Source organism: Melitaea cinxia, chromosome 14 (assembly GCF_905220565.1).
Source record: "Melitaea cinxia chromosome 14, ilMelCinx1.1, whole genome shotgun sequence".
Classification (NCBI taxonomy): Eukaryota; Metazoa; Arthropoda; class Insecta; order Lepidoptera; family Nymphalidae; genus Melitaea; species Melitaea cinxia.
Genome location: NC_059407.1, coordinates 11,360,629 through 11,386,685, shown reverse-complemented (window position 1 = coordinate 11,386,685; position 26,057 = coordinate 11,360,629). Strand labels below are relative to the sequence as shown.

General features: G+C 35.7%; 1 protein-coding gene across 2 annotated transcripts; it reads left to right on the top strand.

Annotated features, from left to right (window-relative positions):
• LOC123659517 (chitooligosaccharidolytic beta-N-acetylglucosaminidase) lies at window positions 1-26,057 on the top strand. Of its 2 annotated transcripts, XM_045594728.1 has the most exons (10): window positions 1-110; window positions 714-917; window positions 16,586-16,794; window positions 18,503-18,836; window positions 19,071-19,212; window positions 19,786-19,971; window positions 21,017-21,249; window positions 21,670-21,905; window positions 22,638-22,825; window positions 25,837-26,057. In XM_045594728.1, the coding sequence occupies exons 1-9, from the start codon at window positions 1-3 to the stop codon at window positions 22,823-22,825; spliced, it is 1,842 nt and encodes a 613-aa protein (XP_045450684.1). In that variant the 3' UTR covers window positions 25,837-26,057. The 2 variants fall into 2 exon arrangements, 1 of the variants encoding a protein (XP_045450684.1); XR_006744025.1 differs by lacking the exons at window positions 1-110; window positions 714-917; window positions 16,586-16,794; ... (4 more) ...; window positions 21,670-21,905; window positions 22,638-22,825 and adding an exon at window positions 23,692-23,755.

Genomic DNA, 26,057 nt, shown 5'->3' with positions numbered 1-26,057 from the left:
ATGGGTAAACGATGGACAGTGGTGACGGTTGCGGCCATCATTATAGTGCATCTGGTGAACTGTAACGACAATTCTATTGACAGTTCCAAGTCAGAAGCGCCGGTGTATGAGTGAGTTTGCATGACAAATATTTATTGTTAAAACAGATGTTTGAGAGCAAGTATGTCAAAGTAGGATATGTAAAGAAGTCTTTGAATTTCTACTTTCTGAGTACTTGATGAATGAATTTATCTGTTATTTATTCCATATGTGTGTTATAACATTTCTTACACTTTAGAAATTTATAATTTAACTGTATATATTAGACATAAAAGCTTAACTTGATAATTAATATTGTTGGGTATAAGAGTATCTTATCAAACACAAAAAGGAGATCTGCAAACATATTGTAAATAGATGAATATGATTATGTTGGCTTCTTTGATTTTAATTTTATTCTTTTATAGTCTATCTTAATAAAATTTTATTATGGTTAGATATTTCGTGCACGAAACAAGCAAGAGAAGAATTTTTGCTTTTATCTTTTATTCCTCAATTGCAACAATTTGAATCTATGATTTATTACAGAATGCGATTGTTTCAGTTAAGTTGTTCTAATTTTAAATAAGATTACTAATTTGGAGACCATTGGTTATGAATTTTGGACACATTTTGTTTTTTGTTTTGTAGGACCACATTGTTCTCATATGTTCATTTATTTTTGTTATTTCTAGACCATCATGGACCTACAAGTGCATACCAGATGAAGGTTGCCAGCGAACCGAGCATCCCCAGCCAGGGACGAATATGTCAAGTTTGATTTTTGAGAGTATAGACCTCTGCAGAACAGTCTGTGGAAGGTTCGGCGGGCTTTGGCCCAGGCCCGTCACAGCCGCACTAAGCATCCATACTGTGAAGATACATCCTAATTATTTAAGGTAACTAATTATATACAATTATAGCCTTACTAGATAAAATATGTCACCTGTGCTCATTTGGCACTATTGAAAGCGATTTTAACCTGAAGAAGAAGAATAATGTTGCTCGGTTTTAAGAGAATTTACGTTTTTTCTGTACTTATGTCATAAATTTTTGCAAACGCAGATGTAGATGTAATTTAATCTTTTTTAATTTTTATGACAATTACCAAATACTTTTTGTGTCCTGTACTTCACTTACCTTCGTTCATATCTCAAATTGTTGAATTATAATAAAAGTATAATTTAAGCCTCTATGTCACTACAAGAATACACAGTTAGTATTCCATGTTTCTACTTTTATTACTTTCGGTTATATGACGATGTCACCGCGGTGGGGCGGTCACAGCACTGGTTTGTGGCTGTTGCGCAGTTGCGGGTTCAATCCCCGCACATGACAAATATTAGTATTGGTCATATAGATGTTTGCCGTGGTCTGGGTGTTTGTGCAGTCCGTGTGGGTCTCCCCACCGTACCTCGGAGAGCACGTTAAGCCGTCAGTCCCGGTTGTAGGTATCATGTACACTTAATAGCGATCGTTACTCATAGTAGGGAATATATCCGCCAACCTGCATTGAAGCAGCGTGGTAGATTAAGCTCTGTTCCTTTCCCTAGATGGGGAAAGAGGCCTATGCTCAGCAGTGGGATATTACAGGATTAAGTGATATGATGATGAATCAATAAACACATTTCTTAATATAAATCATGATTGCTAGATAGTTCTCGTGATTTTTAATGCGTTGATACTATTAATTTAACTGTATGTAATGAATTAAGATGCGCAAGAGAGTAATTAGGAGTATGAGGGTAAAAAGTAGCACATGTTTTATTAACCTTGTAACCGGTTCTTGTGAAAGAATTACAAATATCTTTTTATCTTTACGTTTATGATATTTTTCGAGTTTGTGACATTTATAAAGATTATCCTTATCTATATCTACTATTTATCTATATCTACTTTATACATAAAATTATTAGCTGAAATGTATGTATACGTATTTCCCAAGCGACTGCACCAAGTTGGAGTTTTTTCTGAGTTGGTTATTATCAGGATAAGGTTTTATTAAAAAGAATATATATATATATATATATATATATATATATATGATATATATATATATATATATATATATATATATATATATATATATATATATATATATATATAATATTAAACGAATGTTTATCTGTATGTCCTTTATTAAATCGTAAACTATGCATTTGATCATGATCACGATCCATCAGCAGTGTTGTGCATGAGCCAGCTAGTTGTTTAATAAAATTGATATAATTACGAATAATAAAATTGCATTACATGCATTGCATAATTGCAAATTGTTCGCCAGGTCGCTAGTCTAAAAAGAAGTGTGTAACCGCATAATATGATATCACAGGTGTAAACCATCATAGTATATTATTACTAGCTGACCCCGCAAACGTTGTTTCGCCATATATGTTATAAACCCCCTTAACCCCCCCCCCCCTATAATTTAGGGGTATGAAAAATAGATGTTGGTAGGTTCTCAGACCTACCCAATTGTCCGATATGCACACAAAATTTCATAAAAATCGGTCCAGCCGTTTCGGAGAAGTATTTTAACTAACATTGTGACACGAGAATTTTATATGTAAGATTAATGCCAAGTAAAATAGTTTTTTTTATTACATTTTAGTATCAGTAGCTTTAACTTTTTTTTGATACGTTCCCCATTATTTTTAGGTTTTTCGTTATCAATAATTAAACACTTATAATCTTTAATGTTTACAGTACAAGTATGTTTTCGACTATTCCTTTAATATCAACGGATGTGATAAAAATCGTGTTTTCTATTTCATGTTAATATTATCGCCTTTCATCAAAAATTATTACCTAATAAACTATTTTTACCTACTTTCGATTAGGTTTTAGCTTAAAGATCATTTTGAATAAACCAATGATATATTTTTTATTTTTTAAGCAGGTTGATCACATTAAAATTAGTATCACATTTTAAATTATTGCAAAAAGTCAAGACCACTTAAAACCTTATATCTACAAATATTTTCCCGTTCCAGGGTTTTGCCATTAGATATATTATAGACTATGTCAAATTGAAGCAAAAGCGTTCCACGCGTAACTTTAAAACACGGTAACCATTAAACTTTCAAAAATAATAGAAATAGTAGCTTTCCACTTTATGGAACAATTTTGACGAGAAATTACTCACGTCGTTAACTGCATAGCTTTGTTAATTTCTTATAATTAAATCCTAATTGTTGTCAAGAACCGTTATTAACATACTTTTGGGTATTTAGTATGTTAATATTAGTTTAAATTTAAAAGTAATTATGCGGTGATTAAGCCAAAAGAGCTTTCAAAAAAAAAAGAAGATAACGGCAGCTATTGTGAACGACATTATTAACACAAAAAAGTAGTTCAGAGTCATTTTCGATTTAAAAATTTTGTTGCATTAGATTTTTCTAATATTTTAAAGTTGTTCTTGTTCACAAAGGAGAAAAAAAAACGACTTCAATTTACATCGACAAATAAGAAAGTGAGAATATCATCGACATGGTCGAAGTCAGTTAAATACTTGCTCAAATGACTAGCTTCTAAATATATAAAAAATGTCAAAATCGGTACACCCAGTAAAAAGTTACGAGAAGGACACATAAAATAATTGTGTTTGCTCGCAAACGAAAAAAAGCCGACTTCAATTACATCGAAGAGTAATACAACGTAGATCGACGAAAAAATAGTCAAGAAACTACGCGTTATCAAAGATTGCTCAAAAAGTAGTTATCTGATCTCAATAAAATTTATATGTGAGCACATGATAAACATCAGCTTTCGATTAAATTAAAAATTATCAAAATCGATAACCCAGTAAAAAGTTGTTGCGGATTTTCGAGAGTTTACCTCGATTTCTCTGAGATCCCATCATCAGATCCTGGTTTCCTTATCATGATACCAAACTAGGGATATCTCCTTTCCAACAAAAAAAGAATTATCAAAATCGGTACATCCAGTAGAAAGTTATGCGGTATAATACAACGTAGGTCGACGAAAAAAGCGTCAAGTAAAAACGCATTATTAGATATAGCTCGAAAAGTAATTGTTAGATCTCAAATAAATTTAAATGGGACCAATTGGCACACACTACCTTTCGATTAAAAGAAAATTTGGCGAAATCGCTCCAACCTGTCAAAAGTTCTGATGTAACATACATAAAAAAAAAAAATAAATACAGTCGAATTGAGAACCTCCTCCTTTTTTGGAAGTCGGTTAAAAATATAGTTGCATTGAGAGCCTACAGAGGAGGTGTCTCGTATAATTAGATTATTTCAATTTATAGAACATGTTTATTCAGTAGTATTTCGATTTCTATTATGAGTAGATTATCATTCTACATTACACGTAACCTTGGCAACACAAAGCATCGTGATTGACGCCTACATAATGCGAATAATCATATTTTATATAGTTATTACTATTATAAATAAGCGTGTTTGCTCAAAAACGAAAAAACAAAACCTATTTCAATTTACATCGACAAGTAATACAACATATAAAACGAATGATTACATTCAATTAAATACGCATTATTAATCGTATATTAAGCAGCCCGACTGGGGTAGTACCTCGACCTTATAGAAGATCACAGCTAAATAATACTGTTTTCAAGCAGTGTTGTGTTCCTGTTGGTGAGTATGGTGACCAGTGCTCCTGGGGGAATTGGGGATAGGTCGGCGACGCTCATGCGATGCTTCTGGTGTTACAGACGTCTATAAGCTACAGTAGTCGCTTACCATCAGGTGAGCTGTGCGCTTGTTTGTCAAACTAGTTGTATAAAAAAATTTGGATTAACTCAAGAGCCTATCCTTAGATCTTGCATAAATTAAAACGGGATCACACGCACGGCAGTTTTGGGAAAAAAATATTATCCAAATCGGTAAAACCAGTAAAAAGCTATGTCCATAATACATAATATCGAATTGAAAACATTCTCCTGTTTCGAAACTGGTTAAAAATTATTATGCAGTTTTCACAGAGTTGTGTTTTTACTCCACTATATAGTTATGTTTTGATTTATGATTGATATCTCATTATTATACTCTTCTAAGTAGGTAAAGCCTTAAGATAAATATTTCGATCTTAAAAATCTAATATGTAAACTATTATTTAGGGTATTTTTTTGAGATTACGGGAAAATAATAATGTGTTTATTTTTAATAACCCCTAAAAGTAAGAATGAATGTTTTTAAGTTTTATGTGCATATTTTTGGATAGGAGAGCATTTTTGTAAAACACTAAAATATAATTCTTCTATACTACTACCACCTACTACTATATTTAAAAAAATCAGAATATTATATTAAAAGACATCGCAATAAATTGATCAGACTAGCTGTGCCCGCGACTTCGTTCGCGTGGAATTTAAAAAAAATTGTTATTATGCAGTCTTAAGAGTTATAAAATTAAGGAAATCTAAAATTAAAGTAGCCTAAGTTACTCCTCATTACTTCAGCTATCTGCCAGTGATTGCCCTGTCAAAATCGGTCCAGCCGTTTCAAAGATTAGCCGGAACAAACAAACAGACAGACAGAGAGACAAAAATTGTATAAGATGTTATTTTGGTATATGTACCGTGTTACATCCATATTCATTTAGTAAAAAGCGGTTATTTTAATATTATAAACAGACACTCCTATTTTATTTATTTGTAGAGATAAGGGCCAAGTGACTTAAAAATAACACTTCAAAGACTTTATTCAAATCTAATAATTCTTCCGTGACACGCGGCAACAGCGACAAACCTCTATCGTCTTATGATTATATATACGTGACGTATGAATATATAAAACACTAGCTGACCCGGCGAACTTCGTATCGCCTAACATAAACTTTATCGTATGGTATTAAAGTTCAAATTGACTTTTAAGTATTATCACAAATCTTTTGTATGGGAGTATAGAAAAGTGTTGTTTTTAGACTGTTTCAGGAAATTTTAATTTTTTTTTTTTAGAATTTTTCTCTCCGTAAGAACCATCCTCGTACTTCAAGGAATATTTTAAAAAAAGAATTAGCGAAATCGGTCCAACCGTTCTCGAGTTTTGCGCTTAGCAACACATTCAGCGACTCATTTTTATATTATAGACTAGCGCACCCGGCAGACGTTGTCCTGCCCGTAAAACAGCTACCAAATGTGATAACTAACTTACCGATAGCAGCACCACCTACCGGGTCCAATAGAGATAAAAACTACCATATCTCCCAAGTTGGACCAAATTATATATGTGTAATTTTTTTTATAAAAATTGGTTCAGTAGTTCCGCAGTTACATACCAAGAGCAGCGCCACCTTTCGGGTCTAATTGAGATAAAAACTACCCAATCTCCCAAGTTGGACCAAATTACAGATGCTTAAAAAATTTGATAAAAATTGGCTCAGTAGTTTCGGAGTTACATACCAATAGCAGCGCCACCTTTCGGGCCTAATTGAGATAAAAACTACACAATCTCCCAAGTTGGACCAAATTACAGATGCTTAAAAAATTCGATAAAAATTGGCTCAGTAGTTTCGGAGTTACATACATTTAAAATTTTCATTGTTAACGCTCACACACGCAATCCTTATTGGGGATGAGTTATCCTAAAATCCGCTCATTGACCATTTCTACATAACATATAGGAGATTCGTACCAAATTTGGGGTTGATAGGAACTATAGTTTAAAAACGGGAATTTTCCATTGTTAACGCCCCCGCAAGAATATAATAAGTAATGTGAAATAGCTAGTTAATACCATTTTTACTGTATGTAAATTAAATTAAAATGCGGTCTACGATTAAGATCAATTTAATCATTAATAACTTACGTAAAATCGCCCTAATATATCATTTAACATGTACTTTATTGAATAGCAATAAAGTTCAAATTGACTCTATATTTTAGTTAGAAAACGTTTGTATGGGAAAAACAAATGCGCTGATTTTAGGGTTTTCCCGGAAACTATTCGAATTTTTTTTCGCCGTAAGAACCATCCTCGTATTTCAAGGAATATTTAAAAAAAAGAATTAGCGAAATCGGTCCAACCGTTCTCGAGTTTTGCGCTTAGCAACACATTCAGCGACTCATTTTTATATCATAGATTATCAGTGATAGGGTTTAAGATTTATCTCTAAATATTTATGAATTTAGTTCTCTTAAATACGATTATCTAGTTACTATTTGCGTCGGTACAATACTCTCTGTATGCGACATAATATTAAGTTTGTATCACTTTTTTAAATAGAATTTAAAGGAGTGCGTCAATTTTAATATACGATCATTCTTGTACTGATATAAATAAGTTGATTGAGACGAATGTTTCATTGGCTCAGCCTTAAAGTGTTCGCAGTGATTGTACGGTTCATATCGTCGCAATTTATTATGTAAAACCATATAATTGGTACATTTATTGTAATTAAAAAAAATCTGCCATGTAGAATTTGTATATAAAGTAAAGCAAAACTTTACAAAATACTACAAATATTATTGTAAAAAAACTAAAGTTAATTTCTTGAAAATGATATAAATATAATAATGACTTATAGCTTCTTTATGGTTCCAAAAACATGTTTACGTAATTTTTTTACAATTAATCAATTATAACTTTGTTAAATATTTGTTATACCTATATTAACTAAGTTTTTCAGCAGATAAATAGTAGTCATCATCATCATCATCATCATCATCATGTCAGCCTATTGCAGTCCACTGCTGGACATAGGTCTCCACAAGTACGCGCCAAAAATGGCACGAACTCATGTGTGCTGCCCATAGTCACCACGCTGGGCAGGAGGGTTGGTGACCGCAGGGCTGGCTTTGTCGCACCTAAGACGCTGCTGCCCGTCTTCGGCCTGTGTATTTCAAAGCCAGCAGTTGGATGGTTATCCCGCCATCGGTCGGCTTTTTAAGTTCCAAGGTGGTAGTGGAACTGTGTTATCCCTTAGTTGCCTCTTACGACACCCACGGGAAGAGAGGGGGTCATTAGTTCTTTTTTATTATTTTTAAGTTAGTAATAATGTAAGCCACCCTGAGAAAACGCTAATATGTTAGGCGTAATTAACTGTAAAGTTATACGCTACTTTCTATATTTCCTTGCCATAATTTATGTGTGTTTTCGTCGTAAATGTTGTCATGATTACTTCCACGCACGCGCGAACGTGCTCCGTATAAAATATGTAATGATACAGGTGTCTGTCGTCCGTCTATCTATTTCTAGTCCCGTGACAATGTTTACGTCACAATAACCAATACGATGGCGCTGTGATACGATTTATTGTATATATTTATAAACTAAGACGCCATGATGTTTATTTTTATACGAAAGTCTTGTCAACTATCGCGTCACTTTCTACGCAGAACGGAACAGGTCTATTTTTATTGTCCTTTCTACTGGCCTCTTTGTCTTTGTTCTACGTCTAAACTTTTAAAATTAAAACTAGCAATACCTGTGCGAATAATTCGAAATAAATTAGTAAAAAAATTACAGACCGTCATACTTGAAAACGTTGTTTCAAAATTAAAACCATCATATATATAATTTTAATTATTAACTAATTTACAAAAACAAAAACAATAATAAATTTTTTAGTTGTGGATGCCGGTAGAGCAGGCGATTATCTATAAAATGATGTATAATTTACGTGGAGTGACTGTGAGATTTTTTTCTAAAAAGACAGGCAAACATCTTAACCTTACCGTATTAATATATATGATTTGCAATGTACAAGAAATTAGCGAGACGGAACAACCTTGTGTGGATATAATTTCAATGCTATCGTTTTTTAAATTGAATCCGACATTTAATTGGGCATTCTTAAACATCCTTTGCAGATAGGCGATTGCGCATTGTAACTGAAAAATGCGGTGATTATAATTTAATTAAATACTAGCGTGTAAGTTTTTTTTTTTTTTTTTGTGAGAGACTATTTGTTTAAATTAAATTAGAAACCTAAAAGGATATGGCATTGATAATTCCTTTTTATTATTAATGCAAGTAACTCTTAACCACACACTTAACACTATTTATTTACTTAATTTTATATTTTAATTATTAATAAATACAAGATAATAATGATAAGAGAATTTCTTAACATATAAAAAATGGTTATATGACGCAAATCAGAAATGATATAATCAGAAAAAAGAAACATTTGATTATAAGAAATGTGGTACTTTTAGGATTAATTATTCATCATGTAATTATTACGACTAAAATTTAATCTTCTACAGTCCTTCATCTGAACGCTAACACCTATTTTAATAGGTATTCGTATATTATAAAGAAATGTATGTATATATAAAGAAATGTATAAATGTATAATAAAATAAAATAAAAATATCAAAAATTTGTGTGTGTGATACACATCATTATGTGTAGAGATGTTTTGATCATTAGCTCGAGTCGCTTCTGCGGTCAATGCTCGGCTATCCTCTTGATCCCTGTTTGGAAGGGCTCGCCATTATGAAACTTTTTGTTTTATTTTCTGGGAGCCATCCAACCGCTACGCAGACTTGAAAGCTAAATTTAGCGTGATACATATTATACTATTTTACGTTCACGTGAATATGGCATACGATTTTCATTGAAATAAATAAAATATGCGTATGTTTTTATTATTTGATTTTATAAGTCCATTTTACGTTCTACGCTATAACGGTAACATATTATTTGTAATTAATTAATGGAATTGAAAATGAAAAGTACACTTTTTACGTTTTTACCTATATTAAGTATATTAATTCGAGAGTGATAAAACATGATTATAGGAGTTAAAAGTAGGAACGGAAAAATTAATTTATTAAAGAAAGCTTTTATTGAAGTAAACCTTCTTTACGCCCGCTTGACTTGGAGAGTAAGCTGGTGAATGCGTGTAGAGAGCGTTACGAAAAGTGTGATCGGACGGGGTGAACAGAAGTTAAGAGAGAGAGAAAGAGAGAGAGAGAGATAGCTGTGAGCACACATTTTCTTTCTCATTTTCTCTCATAACCAGTTACGTCTCGTATATCTAAGAAACAGTGCAGGCCTATTGTGCAGAAGTATTACTTCAGTCGTGTGGTCTATAGCACACTTACGTTTTTGAAGTAATCCTTTTTTATGCATGTTTGAATTATAGAGTATGCTGGTGAATGCGTGATGAGAGCGTTACGAAAAATATGATCAGGCGAGGCGACCGGATGTTGACGAGGGAGATATAAGATTCGTTTCGTATATTACTGTAGGGGCAACTAATGAAGTTTTACTTCAGTCCTGTGGTCTAAATCACACTCCATTTTAAACTCTAGGATAAGAAATGTAATTCTGAACTATTCTGTTAAAAATCTTATATTAAAAAAAATGAACACTAATAATTCTTTCTAATTATTAGAACTCGTTGTAATATGATGTTAAGCCCTAACTATTTATATATGCAACATTTTTAAACAAACAGTTCTATTTTTAAAATATAAATGAATGAAAACTCGAGTAACGATTGTATTTTTACTATAATTAGTACAAGTCGTTGGTATTTTGTAAATAACCACAAAGACGGTAATTAAAAATAAGATAATGAGAAATACAAATTTACATATAGGTACATACTGAAGATACTGATAACGAACGTACAAAAGATTCATTTTTCTTTTTAAAGCTGATTGAATTATATATTAACTGTTTGTTCCAAAAAATGTAATGCCTAATTATCGTTATGTTTTACTATGTATCATCCGACATTTTGTACAAAAAATAATAACTACTTACTTATCACTTAAACCCGGTAATAGTTTCCTCTCACTTATTGCAACTGCTAAAAACGTTAAATACTGATAATATTATACGAATATGTACTTTTATTTTTCTTTATCATATTTGATTATTATTTATATTTGGTGTGTTTTAATATGTATCATCATATATATATATATATATATATATATATATATATATATATATATATATATATATATATATATATATATATATATATATATATATTATAATATTAATACGTTAAGGTTAAGATGTTTGCTTCCTTTTTTAGAAAAAAAAACTCACAATAATTCAACATCAGTTATATATCGTTTTATAGATAATTGCTTGCTCTACCGGCATCAACAACAAAAAAAAATTATATAGACTTTCTAAATTAATCAATTCCTTAAATTGCATATATAACGGCTTTAATTTTGAAAAAAAAAACAAAATAAAAACATGATGGTCAGTAAACTTTTTTGTTCAATTTCAAATCAACTTACGTATAAAATACTTTTTTATAATTTTATAAAGTGATGATTATTATATTTATTTAGTGCGAATATTCGCACGGGTATAGCTAGTAAATTTTATTATAATTGAAATAATCAAAGCTGCAGCCTGTATCCCATCATGTGTGTAAATCCACTGCTGGGTATAAGCGCCTTTCCCCATGTAGGATATAGATCAGAGCTTACTCCACCACGCTGCTCCACTGCAGGGTGACGGATAAAATTAAAAACCAAATTAATATTGAATTAGACGAAAACACTTATTATTAATATTTATAAAATGTTTTATTTAATAAAATCCATCACACCGGAAAACTTCAGAGCAAATAATAGATCAGTATTTTCCGCCCGCTGCTTCGCCTGCGTTTAATTGTTGTTGTGTAAATATCTAGGATAATCAAAATCAAAATCAAAAACAACTTTATTCAAATAGGCTCCAAGAGCACTTTCGAATCGTCATTTTACAAATTAAAACTTTAAAAATCAATTATTATATTTGTAGAAGTAAAGCTACCACCGATATGTAACGCATTATCATTTATTATAATTTTTATCTATAATATATATAAAAGCGAAAGGTCACTCACTCATCACGAAATCTCCGAAACTATAACACCTACAAACTTGAAATTTGGCAGGTAGGCTTCTTATAGAGCGTAGACATCCGCTAAGAACGGATTTTATGAAACTCGACCCCTAAGGGGGTAAAACGGGGGTTGCAAGTTTGTATGAAAGTCCTATGTTTTTGAAGTAAGAGATCTGAAATTTTAAATGTATGCTCTATAGATGATGAGAAGACGTCCAAATAATGTATCTTTAGAAATCAACCCCTTTTTGGGGTTAAAACGGGGGATGGTAGGTTGACTCACTGATCACGAAATCTCCGAAACTATAACACCTACAAACTTGAAATTTGGCAGGAAAGCTCCTTATAAGGCGTAAACATCCGCTAAGAACGGATTTTACGAAACTCGACCCCTAAGGGGGTAAAACGGGGGTTGGAAGTTTGTATGAAAGTCCTATGTTTTTGAAGTAAGAGACCTGAAATTTGAAATGTATGCTCTATAGATGATGAAAAGGCGTCCAAATAATGTATCTTTAGAAATCAACCCCTTTTTGGGGTTAAAACGGGGGATGGTAGGTTGACTCACTGATCACGAAATCTCCGAAACTATAACACCTACAAACTTGAAATTTGGCAGGAAAGCTCCTTATAAGGCGTAAACATCCGCTAAGAACGGATTTTACGAAACTCGACCCCTAAGGGGGTAAAACGGGGGTTGGAAGTTTGTATAAAAGTCCTATGTTTTTGAAGTAAGAGACCTGAAATTTGAAATGTATGCTCTATAGATGATGAAAAGGCGTCCAAATAATGTATCTTTAGAAATCAACCCCTTTTTGGGGATAAAACGGGGGTAGGTAGGTTGACTCACTGATCACGAAATCTCCGAAACTATAACACCTAAAAACTTGAAATTTGGCAGGAAGGCTCCTTATAGGGCGTAAACATCCGCTAAGAACAGATTTTACGAAACTCGACCCCTAAGGGGGTAAAACGAGGGTTGGAAGTTTGTATGAGTCCTATGTTTTTGAAGTAAGAGACCTGAAATTTAAAATGTATGCTCTATAGATGATGAAAAGGCGTCCAAATAATGTATCTTTAGAAATCAACCCCTTTTTCGGGTTAAAACGGGGGTAAGTAGGTTGACTCACTGATCACGAAATCTCCGAAATAATAACAGCTACAAACTTGAAATTTGGCAGGAAGGCTCCTTATAGGGCGTAGAGATCCGCTAAGAACGGATTTTGCGAAACTCGACCCCTAAGGGGGTAAAACGGGGGGTTGGAAGTTTGTATGAAAGTCCTATGTTTTAGAAGTAAAAGACTTGAAATTTAAAATGTATGCTCTATAGATAGCGAGAAGGTGTCCAAATAATGCACCGTAATCTATATATATAAAAGAGAAAGGTCACTGATTCACTCATCACGAGAACTTAATAACCGCTGGATGGTCCATCCATTCAGGATGGACAAAGATGAGGCAGGGAGGTAGATTATAGTTAGTTGACGTCCGCTAAGAACGGATTATGCAATATTCCACTGCTAAGAGGATTTAATTAAGGTTGATAGTTTGTATGAAACATATACAGCCTGAAAATAAAACTAAAAATGTGGTGTATAGAGAGGTTTTATAAAAATAACTATTAAATTATACTAAATTGTGCCTTTTAAAAAGTTACTCAGTTTGATAAGCATTTCAAGTGACTGAAATAAAAAAATAGTTTGCGTTAAACATCTTAATAGTAATGCATGTCTTCATAACCACGCGGACGTAGTCGCAGGCGACAGTTAGTGTATTATAAAACAAAGTCCCCAAAAGTATATGTGATGGATTCCTTCAAAATCTACAGAACGGATTTTCATGCGATTTCACCAATGGAGAGAGGGCTTGGAGAGAAAGGTTTACGGAACGGCTAAGCCGATTTCGATAATAGTTTCACTGGAAGTTTGCCGGGAAAACTTTGTGACGCACTAATTTCTACGCGGGCGAAGCCGCGGGCACAGCTAGTTATAAATAAATCAGTAATAATGTATCATTATACTGGTAAAAATAATGTTTGCAATCAGTCCAGTAGTTCCTAGGTGTATCCATCACAAATAAACATAAAATCAAAACTTTCCTCTTTATAATATTAAAGCTCACCCGACAGACACCATACAGTCTTGCGAAGTTTCAAACTGTACACAATGTCTATCGGAGAAGTGTTTTCTGAATGTTTGTAATTTTATAATTCTCATTATTTCGTAAGAACGCTACAAATTACAAAAAATTGTGTGTGTCAGCTCCGACACACGAATGGAGTTTACTCCTTCAGATCGACTGTCTAAATAGGCACAAAAAAGGCTTACTAGTCTAAAAAAATAATAATACCATATTAAATGGTAAATAAACGAATCAAATAACGAACGAACGTAATGAGGTCATTCGTTCAGTAGATTTTACTTCTCTTTTTTTCATACCAGCGGCCTTTTATAAGAATTGATTCTTAAGGAGTAAGCGCCAGAAAACTTTAAGAAGTTAAATGAAATCGGCGAAATCTATATTCAGTTGTGGCGTGACTAAGGGAAATAGGAATTTCTTTTTACATACATAATAATGTTAAAATGACACTGTGTGTAACTATGTAGAATAGAGTAGGTATAGATTATATATTTCTTATCTCGAAGAATCATTGTTTCAATATTATTGCATTATACAAGCACGACTATTCATAATAAACGTGCTTGTAATAACAGTAGGGAATAGTAATCTATAGTACAAATACATATATGCAAATTGAAGACATGCTAGATGACAGATGTCATTATATGGAATGGCATTGAGATAAGCTCGACAGCTTAACAAAACATTTAAAAATCTATATTAATATTACAAACCTTGTACGTGCTGATTTCTGAAAATACTGTTTTGAATATGAATGTCCTTTCAGGGCCTCGTGTATCTGTTGTGAATAACATGGTTGATAAGTTGCGACTGTTAACTTATCAACTATATACTTTAACTTATCAACAAAGAGGAATATTTATTCCTTATAGCTTTACTTATAAGGTTGTATAAAATCTCTTGGGGGGAACTGGGATTAGGATCGACAACGCGCTTGCGATGCTTCTGGTGTTGCAGACGTCTATATAGGCTACGGTAATCGCTTACCATCAGGGCGATTCGTGCGCCTGTTTGCCGCTCGAGTTGTATTAAAAAAAATGTAAAATTCTTGCATACGAAAAAGACAATATATAGTTTTAAATTTAGTCAAAGAGTTTTGAATGATAAAATTTAATACAAATATTGAATTTATTGATATTTCAAATTGAAATATTGTATTTTTTACGACGAGTAAAATACCGTTCTATCTAAATTACTATAGGTTTACAAAATATATTGATAAACAATATGAGTGATAGAAAAGTAATCTAAGTAATTTTTCTGTTTAAGTTTTTTTTTATCAATAAAATACATTCTAAAACTATTTCAATACTATAAGCTTTTGCACTATTAACAGCTTTTTAAACAATAATCGTAAATTTTAATCGAAGTTTATAAACGAAAACAAAATAACAGTGCTGAGATGTAGCGGGATGAGATCACCGACCACATCCATTCCTATACGAATATGACATTTACTTAGCGTTTGTGTAAATTGGCATAGCAAAGCCGGGTTGAACGGCCGATTTATAAGTGTTAACGGTACCTCGACCTTATGATCTTTGATCATTTATTTGACAGGCAAATCGTGATTGCCAAGTCGAGACTTCACCGCCCACTGTCTGCGATTTATTATTCAAATACTACATAGGGGCTATCCATATATTACGTCATACGTTAAGGGGGAGGGTTTAATTTTATTAAAACTTGATATTTCTATTACCCACATATCCTACATATTAACAAAAAACCTAAAAACATTGTAGTTTAAATTGTGTTGCTGGTGAATTTACATTAATTAGCATTGAAATAAAGAATAAAGATGATACGTTGGGTCAACAGTCACAGCACTGGTTTGTGGCTGCTGCGCTGACGTTGCGGGTTCGATCCCCGCATTTGACGAACATTTGTATTGGTCATGCAGATGTTTGCCGTGGTCTGGGTGTTTGTGCAGTCCTTGTGAGTCTCGCTACCGAGAGCACGCTATGCCATCGGCCCCAGTTGTTATCATATACACCTGATACTCATAGTAGGGAATATATCCGCCAACCGGCACTGGAGTAGCGCTGTGGATTAATCTCAGATCCTTTTCCTATATAGGAAAAGAGGCCTATGCCAAAGCTTATATGAAAAATTGCAAAACATGTGACGTCACAACAGACAGGAAAGGGGATCTCATCTCAAAGCGTGACAAGCTTGGACGAGGGAGGGGTCGAAAAATCGTGAAATTCCTGTGACGTAGTTTATGGGTGGTCCTATGTCCTATGCCATGTATACATGACATCGCCAGTTTTGTTATTTTGTCATATGCATTATGTTTTAAATATTATATAATGTGGGTTAAAGTATTGTTTAGGCACATTAACATCAATTTAGTGTCTTTTTTGTTATTATAAACGATAAAGTGTATAATGATGGTAAGCTTTAAGTATAATATGATAAAGTTTTAAAAATAAGGCATTTTCTAACGAAACATATTGTTTGAAAGTTTCTTAAAGTTCTATTTACTTTTTTTTCAAATTTTAATTTTTTTTTTGAAACACTAGTTTTTTTTTTCATATAGAAGAATTAATAAATGAGAATCCGGGAATATTATAATTTTAAAACTTCGTGGCTTATAGATTTTGGTGGCGAATTATTAAATTCTTTTATAGGTTCGATCTCAGCAATGCGCCTGCAGAAACACGAGAGCTCCTAGTTCAGATGACTCAAGTGACCACACAGAACCTCATCGACGAGTGTGACGGTAATGTGACCGAGCTAGTTGAGGCTCCCGTCGTTGTTTACATCAATGTGAAAACGACAAATCTGAACCTTACATGGGATACAGACGAAACGTATCGCTTGGACGTTCAAAGTAAAGGTTGGTATTGTTTTCTAATGTTTACGCGAATTTTACTCATTTAATGAAACAACTTTTTCCTGGGAGGACCTCCCGTGACCATGGTTGCTGTAAAGTATCCGAAACGTCGGGAATCAAAAGTTAATAATAAACCGCGATAAAATCCGAAAAAGTTGTTTCATTAAAAGGTTGGTATTAATTAGAAGTCTCTTGTAATAAGCATTCGTATGAAAATTATTATCAGCGACAGAGAGGCGATCGCTTTGTGCATCGTGCAGGGGTCGCAAACAAATAGTTTTTCTTAAACGAATAAAGTGTAAAAGTATTCAAAGCTCAGTTAGTATTTATATCTATATCCGTAGAAACTTGAAATAAATTAAAGATCAGCGTTCGATTACCGTTAGATAATAATAATAATTGTTTACTATAGTTTCAGTTAATAGTTCCGTTATGTATCTTATACTTCTTCCAGTTATCTGGTAGATAAGGTTTTAAATCCGCCTTTCGCTTGTCGTAGTCTATAATATTGTTGCGTAATAAAGGTAAACAAATATTTGAGTAAAATTAATACCTAGTTTATTTATTTATTAAATATTTTTGAGGATCTGATCAAGTTACATTAAATGGAACGGATAGTTAATTCGTTTTTTATGTCATTTTTTTATTTTTAAGGAATTCGTATTGTCTGTACCTTTATTATCTTAATATGAACTTATATGACTATTTGTTCTCGGTTATATGCAAATTTCGTAAAGCTTCTAAACAACTTTAACAAAAAACATATAAATATTATTTTAATATATCTCGTTTTAAACAAATAAGTATGGTTGTATCATACGACCGTGTACCTGCTAAACACATTTATTTGTTATTTACGTATTTTCTTTTCTTATTTTAGTTTTAAGTTACAAGAGAATCAAATACCGTTGACTCGGGTATTTCGATTTAAGATCAAAGTAAAACATTTATTTATAAACTAGTCTGGATGTATAATATATACTTGAATTATAAATAAGAAAGATTTGTTCTTTTGATTGTTTGTAATGGGGACACAACATCACATCATCATCAGTTCAGCCTATCGCAGTCTATTGCTGGACACCAACTCTCTGCCTCCACAAGTTCGCGCCAAAAATGAGGAGAACTCATGTGTGTTACCCATAGTCACCACGCTGGGCAGGCGGGTTGGTGACCGCAAGGGCTGGCTTTGTCGCACCGAAGCTGCTGCTACCCGCTCTTACGACACCCACAGGAAAAGAGGGCTTGGCTATATTCTTTACTGCCGTAGCCACACAGCTTGTAATGGATACATACACTCAATAACTACTGGACAGATTTTAAAAATTCCTTCATCAGCAAAATGTTATGTTATCTGAAAGTACACTATATTTTAATGGGAGAAATCAGATCAATCAAAATAATTTAATCCACGTGGGCGAAGACGCGACGGAAAACTAGTGTTAAGTAACTTACTTATTGACCTTCGCACACTACTTATTATTAATACAACCAAGAGTTTAGGATTAACTGACATAACTGTAAACGTGTCACGTTGTTACGGTAAAATCATAACACTCTGGTGTTAGAATAAACGATTAGAGTAATGTTTACCGTTAACCGCAACAGGCTGATCAGCACTGAATAACAAATTATGACAGTTGTTTCCATACCAGAAAAAAAGTGTCTTATGTCCAAAATATCTGATTTATTTTTTATGTTGATTTTCCAGAGAAGAACGCCGTAATTCACATAGTAGCAGAAACAGTGTATGGTGCTCGTCACGGCTTAGAAACATTCAGCCAACTTGTGTCAGGAGATAAGACAGATTACAGTGACCAATACAAGTGCAGTCTACGACTGATCGCAGGAGCAAAGATATGGGATAGACCAGTTTACAAATACAGGGGATTTCTTTTGGACACTTCAAGAAATTTCATACCAATGGATGATATAAAGAGAATGGTCGATGCTATGGCTACGGTCAAGATGAACGTCTTTCACTGGCACGCTACGGATTCACACAGTTTTCCATTAGAATCGAGACGTGTTCCTCAATTTACAAGGTAAATAAAAAAAAAAAATGTTATCTGGAGTAATGAAACTATAATATAATTAGAAAAAGTCGATAAAAAACTAATACCCAACACTATTGTAAATAAAATAATTATTACAATAATGTTGGGGTAGTAGTTTTATATCCTTATATTTTTTGATTTAAGCTTAGAAAAGGCAAGGATTGGCCTAATTCCCAATACCCAATTAATTTAGATGTTGAATATTATGGTGTTATATTTCAGGTATGGAGCGTATTCAGCTTATGATATATATACGGTAGATGAAGTCAGAGAGTTTATACACTATGCAAGAGTGCGTGGAGTAAGAGTCGTCATAGAGATTGACTCTCCCGCTCACGCTGGAAATGGTTGGCAGTGGGGAAAGGTAAATAAATAAAACAAATAAATAAACTCTTCACACTCAATAGCCCATAGTAGGATTTTTTTCTACGTCGGGGAACTGGAAACACATACAATACAACAACCGCCAGATACGACAAACACCTATATGGCCAATACAATCTGTCTGTTATGATCAAACCCGCGACCGCCAGCTCTATCGCCAGTGCTGTGACCGCTACACTAATGCGTCGTCAAAAGATAGTTTTTGGCAAAAGCCAAAAGTAGCCTCTTTTTATACGATTAAAAAGCAAAAAAGTGCTCGGCCCACCCTATGGTAAGCGGTTCCAGTAGCCTATAGACACCTGCAACACCACAAGCATACCAAGAACGTTACTGACCGACCTACTCTCGACCGTCCCCAGGAGCTCTGGCCACCTTGCTCACTACAGGAACACAACACTATTTGAGTAAAGTTTATTTGGATGTGATCTTCTGGAAGGTTTAGGTACTTACCCAGATGGGGCTTCTCCAGATTTTAAGCAAAATAATTACAACCTGGTAGGACCTACCTAAATAGAACTGTATTTGAATTATATTTTTGTCCTCTTTTTTCCAGGAATATGGATTTGGAGATTTAGCCGTTTGCGTGAATTCTAAAGCATGGCGAAACTTTTGCATCGAACCTCCCTGTGGGCAGCTCAACCCTGTCAATCCAGCCATGTACCGCGTCTTGAGAGACCTCTACCGAGACTTGGCTGAAGTATTACCAAAGCCCGCCTTGTTTCACGTGGGAGGAGATGAGGTTAGTAGCTATTTAACAAATTTTCACTGTTATCACAAATGTAACTATATTACCACGCTTGTACGATTTGGCACTGGCGCACAAATACCGATAACCTATGCACGAGATGACCAGTTGTGGTCGACTATCCGCTGTCGAAGATGATGACGATGACGAATATTGAGCTATCGTTTTTTTTCTACTATTCTGCGTGTCTTATTCTCAGTTTATCAACTTATCATTTAAGTTTTAACATAGCAATACGAAGCCACGAAGGTTTGTTTTAAAATAACTGCAGCTTAAAAATTTTACTAACCAAAAATATTAAACGTAATGACTTTAGTTTAGGAGCTATTAAAAGCAGCTATATATATATATATATCAAATTACTACTGTACTGTACTGTGTGGCTACGGTATTAAAGAATATAGCCACCCCCTCTCTTCCCGTGGGTGTTGTAAGAGGCGACTAAGGGATAACACAGTTCCGCTACCACCTTGGAACTTAAAAAGCCAACTACGACGACTTGAAATACACAGGCCGAAGACGGGCAGCAGCGTCTTCGGTGCGACAAAGCCAGTACTGCGGTCACCAACCCGCCTGTCCAGCGTTGTGACTATGGGCAAAACACATGAGTTCACGTTATTTTTGGCGTAAACTTGTGGAGGCCTATGTCCAGCAGTGGACTGTATAGGCTGTAATGATGATGATTGATATATCAAATTAGAAGCCTCGTTAACTTTTTTAAAAACGGCAGAACCGTTGCCCTTAGTTAGGCCTACAGTTCTGCTAGTACTATCCATAAAGCTAAATTAAAGGCAAAAGCAGAATGGAAAATAAAGATTAAATTATAACACGGATTTAATTACAATTTACTATAAAGAATAATAGATTTCGTTGGTATATTACAATTTGTTTTTATACTACCGTCACTAAAAACAAAATGATGAATTTATAATTAAATCCACTTGAGCTTTTAACGGTTTCCTAAACCTTTCTACAAATTTTTGTTAAATGAATTTTACGGAAGTTTTGACACGGTAGTTTTTTTTTTGGAATATTTCAGGTATTCTTCAACTGCTGGAACTCCTCAGAAGAAATAACGACATACATGAAGGAGCAGGGCTACGAGACAAACGTGGAAGGTTTCATCAAGCTGTGGGGGGAGTTCCACGAAAAAGTCCTCAAGATATGGGACGAGGAACTGGAAGCGGTCGGTCAAACACCACAGCCCGTGATGATCTGGTCCTCCGAGCTCACGCAGCCGCACCGAGTTCAGAAATACTTGGATAAAGACAGGTACGCTCTATGTATCTATTGTAACTATTTTCTAAATTTAGATCATCGTTATTGTCATCGGTTTGTATGCAGTGCCCTTTCATGATTCATGGCACATGCTATCGAAAGGTATGTCTTCATTAATAAATATATTCTAAATAATCGGCATCATCGAAAGGTAAGGGGTAATAGGTAAGAACCTTTCATCGATAATCTGATAAATGAGCACATTCAATAATTCGAATGGGGTCTACTCTATTCGAAACCGTCAACAAAAATTTCCATTTTGAGTAAATTGATTCTATGACTGTTTGTATAACGGATATATAAAATTTTATAAGCAATTTAACACAAAAAATCAGTCCATAGATTATTAATTATATATATATATTCTTTCATTCATTCTTTTTTCTAGTATGCATTATTATGTAACCCTTTCAGATACGTGATTGAAGTTTGGGAACCAGTTAACAGTGGGCTGTTGCCGCAATTGATAAGGATGGGGTATAACACAGTATCCGTCCCCAAGGACATTTGGTACTTGGACCACGGGTTCTGGGGAAATACTAAGTATTCGAACTGGAGAAGGATGTATGCACACACGCTGCCCAGAGACCCGAACATGTTGGGCGGAGAAGTGGCAATGTGGAGCGAATATGTTGATGCACAAGCTTTAGGTAATATTTAATCTTCATTATGGATTGTAAATTGTCTAGAAGGCAAAGTTGATGATGATGATGTGACTAAATTTTCCTAATGTAGTGTAGAATAAAGTAAGAAGTTGTGTATATCGAGATGTAGGTGCAATATATGAGGTTGTGCAGAGCAAGATATATCTTGCTCAAAATTTAGAGCTCATCGACTAATGTTGCTCTCAAGCGGTGTTGTGTCCCTGCAGTGAGTAAAGTCGCCTCAGCTTTTTCGAATTGTCGTTGACTCTACATCACTTATGAAACTTAACATTTTTCTCATTTTTGTATTTTGTAGTGCGGGTTTTACATGTGTGCGTGAGCGTGTTAGTGTGTCACGTGTGACAAGTAGTATCGTATTCCTGTGGTGGTCAGAGCTCCTCAAGAGGGTTGGGGGTAGGTTCGGCAACGCACTGGCTTGCGGTGTTGCAGGCGTCTATAGACTACGGGTAACCGCTTGTCACCAGGGAGGCCGCACATTTGTTAGCCCCTTTTAAAAATGATTAAGTGTCACTTTTTTTAAAAACGAGTATTACAAATATTCAAATGTATTATTGTACATTTAAAGTTCAAATATTTTAATAGTTTGTGATTTTTTATGTTTTTAATCCGAAAATGTATTCAAAAGTGCTATGTGGTATGTAGGTGTGTATATACTTATAAGCGATACTGTTGCTTTTTGAATAAATAAATAAGAATAAAATAAACTCGTGCGTGCAGACACGCGCGTGTGGCCGCGCGCGGCGGCGGTGGCGGAGCGGCTGTGGGCGGACCCGGCGGGCGCGGGCGGCGCGGCGGGCGCGGAGCCGCGGCTGCAGCGGGCGCGCGCGCGGCTGGCGGCGCGCGGCGTGCGCGGCGACGCGCTGGCGCCCGCCTGGTGCGCGCTGCACGACCTGCGCTGCGTCTAGGTAAACAAGCACATAGCTGGTGCGGGCGGCGGCGTGCGCGGCGACGCGCTGGCGCCCGCCTGGTGCGCGCTGCACGACCTGCGCTGCGTCTAGGTAAACTAGTACATAGCTGGTGCGGGCGGCGGCGTGCGCGGCGACGCGCTGGCGCCCGCCTGGTGCGCGCTGCACGACCTGCGCTGCGTCTAGGTAAACAAGCACATAGCTGGTGCGGGCGGCGGCGTGCGCGGCGACGCGCTGGCGCCCGCCTGGTGCGCGCTGCACGACCTGCGCTGCGTCTAGGTAAACTAGTACATAGCTGGTGCGGGCGGCGGCGTGCGCGGCGACGCGCTGGCGCCCGCCTGGTGCGCGCTGCACGACCTGCGCTGCGTCTAGGTAAACTAGTACATAGCTGGTGCGGGCGGCGGCGTGCGCGGCGACGCGCTGGCGCCCGCCTGGTGCGCGCTGCACGACCTGCGCTGCGTCTAGGTAAACTAGTACATAGCTGGTGCGGGCGGCGGCGTGCGCGGCGACGCGCTGGCGCCCGCCTGGTGCGCGCTGCACGACCTGCGCTGCGTCTAGGTAAACTAGTACATAGCTGGTGCGGGCGGCGGCGTGCGCGGCGACGCGCTGGCGCCCGCCTGGTGCGCGCTGCACGACCTGCGCTGCGTCTAGGTAAACTAGTACATAGCTGGTGCGGGCGGCGGCGTGCGCGGCGACGCGCTGGCGCCCGCCTGGTGCGCGCTGCACGACCTGCGCTGCGTCTAGGTAAACTAGTACATAGCTGGTGCGGGCGGCGGCGTGCGCGGCGACGCGCTGGCGCCCGCCTGGTGCGCGCTGCACGACCTGCGCTGCGTCTAGGTAAACTAGTACATAGCTGGTGCGGGCGGCGGCGTGCGCGGCGACGCGCTGGCGCCCGCCTGGTGCGCGCTGCACGACCTGCGCTGCGTCTAGGTAAAAAAATAAATAATCATTCAGTCAATCAGTCCAGCCTATCCTGGTCCTCTACTGGACACAGGCCTGCCCGAGTTCGCGCCAGACATCCCGGTTTTCAGCAATCCTCATCCAGCCTCTACCGGCAATCTTACGTAGGTCGTCGGTCCAGCGAGCCGGAGGACATCCCACACTGCGTTCGCCAACACGTGGTCGTCGTCAACGACCATCGGTCCTACATAAATATTTTTTAGGTGAGGGACCTGCTCCTCGTGATGGCTTAACGTCATGCACCACGGTATCTATATGAAGGTACTAGGTATAAGGCACCGGGTCAAATGATTGGGGCTAGAATGACGCGCAGCGTGACGTCTTATACCTACTGGGATAAGTGTCTTTTGTTGATACTAGCTTTAAGGCATCGACTAAAATGAGTGGGACTAGAATGAAAAGCTTTACAGTTTATGGTATCAATTGTGTCAACGAGTGATGTATTAAGTATTTCTCTAGCTTTAGTTTTCTTATCCGTAACTAACTCGGGTAGCTGTGTGTTGCGATGCCTGGTGCCGCTGCGTCTAGCTCCGGCGAGTGTTTTCTAATACTTCCTCCTCGTGAGCTTAATATATGTCATGCGGTCAAATATGAGGAACTATTTACATATCTTTGTCAATATCGGAATCAAAATAACTTTATTCAAGTAGGCTTCAAAAACACTTTCGAATCGTCATTTTACACATTAAAAATTAAAAAACGGTTACTCGTTTAAATATATAGACCGTGTTTTATTATAAAATTATTAATATCTTGCATGAAATAAAGCTTCACTAAAACTACTGTTCATGTTTTTTCTCATTATCAATTTAGATGTCTTTAAAAAAATTAATTAAGTACTTAATAAGATACCTCTAACAGAAATCTCACTTTGTCTGCCGTAAACATAGTTGAGACTGCGACAAGCGAAAGAGAAATTTTTCGTCCAAATTGGGGTTGTTAAATATGTAATTATGTCTGCGAAGGAAAGACTGACTGACGAACAGATAATACAGACTGCACTTTTTTTATGAAACGTTCAAGCGCTTGAGTGTCAAAAAGTTATCTTAATAAAGTAAATAAATTCTAAAAAAAGATAAACAGAAGAAATATAATACAATCACATACTCGTATATTAGTAATGTGTGCTGTTATTATATTATCTGCCTTACTTTTGTTTTGTCATTTTATATGTATACCAGTTATTTCTTGTAAAAATATGGTAACTAGATTCAATAAAAATAGTTCTATTCGAGAAATTGTCTGAATTCCATAAAAAGTGATAATCTGTTTAGCTAGTAATGTATCAGGTATCAGGGACATTCTAATCACTACTCCTCAACTTTAGCAACAATGCAAGTTTTGTATGATTTAGCGTTGAAAGCCGAAACCATCAGAGAGCCAGAACAATTGAGCTGTTTCAGTCGTGTAATTTCATGATAGTATAAAAAAAAGATAATTCATAAAGATCTGCCCTAATAATCTAACCAGATTAATGCTATCGTCGATGTACTGGTCTAGCGACTTACCTTTGGTCTTTGTTCACCTGTGATTTCTGTCGGTAAGGATTTGGCCGATATACTTAAGTTTAACTATAGCGATAGGTATTCCGGGTTACTATAGAAGATCCATTATTAATCACAAGAATGTGAAAACGAATTAATCACTAAATTTCAACCAAGAATAAATTAGGACTAGGAATTCCTAAAAGAATTATTATACCAAATTGGTCGGTTCGATATAACGCTAGTTTCTTGTTTAAGGAACTATTTTTTTTCTTGACTAGAGTGTAATGAAAACAGGATAAAGTGTACAAATTTACAGCAATTTTCTAAAATTGTATTGTATGTTTGGAATGATGGTACATTTCTCTACTTTACAAGATGTTTGTAACCTAATGTTCATATTAAATTTCACTGTATCGAACAAGTCTCTTAACTACGTCTATTTGTAATGGAATTATTGATATTAGACAGCAAGGCAATCCAATATTGTTTTAAAAGTTAAATTTCAGAGAAAAGGCTATTATAATTTTAAATTCGAAAGTATAGTTTTGTTTTATTTTATTACAGTGCTAGACCGTCTATAGAAGAACAAAATCTGCAATTCCACTAGCAACCGATGTGAGATGTGAACTCTTCCATTCTTTTGTACGGAGACTACATTTTTAGTCCTCCCTTTTTCAAAATTATGCATAAAATTATTAGATCTTTCTGTGATATCAAAAACAATGAAATTAAATTTTATATATTAAATTGGAGACTGAACGTAAATTATAAAGTTTCGTAAGCAA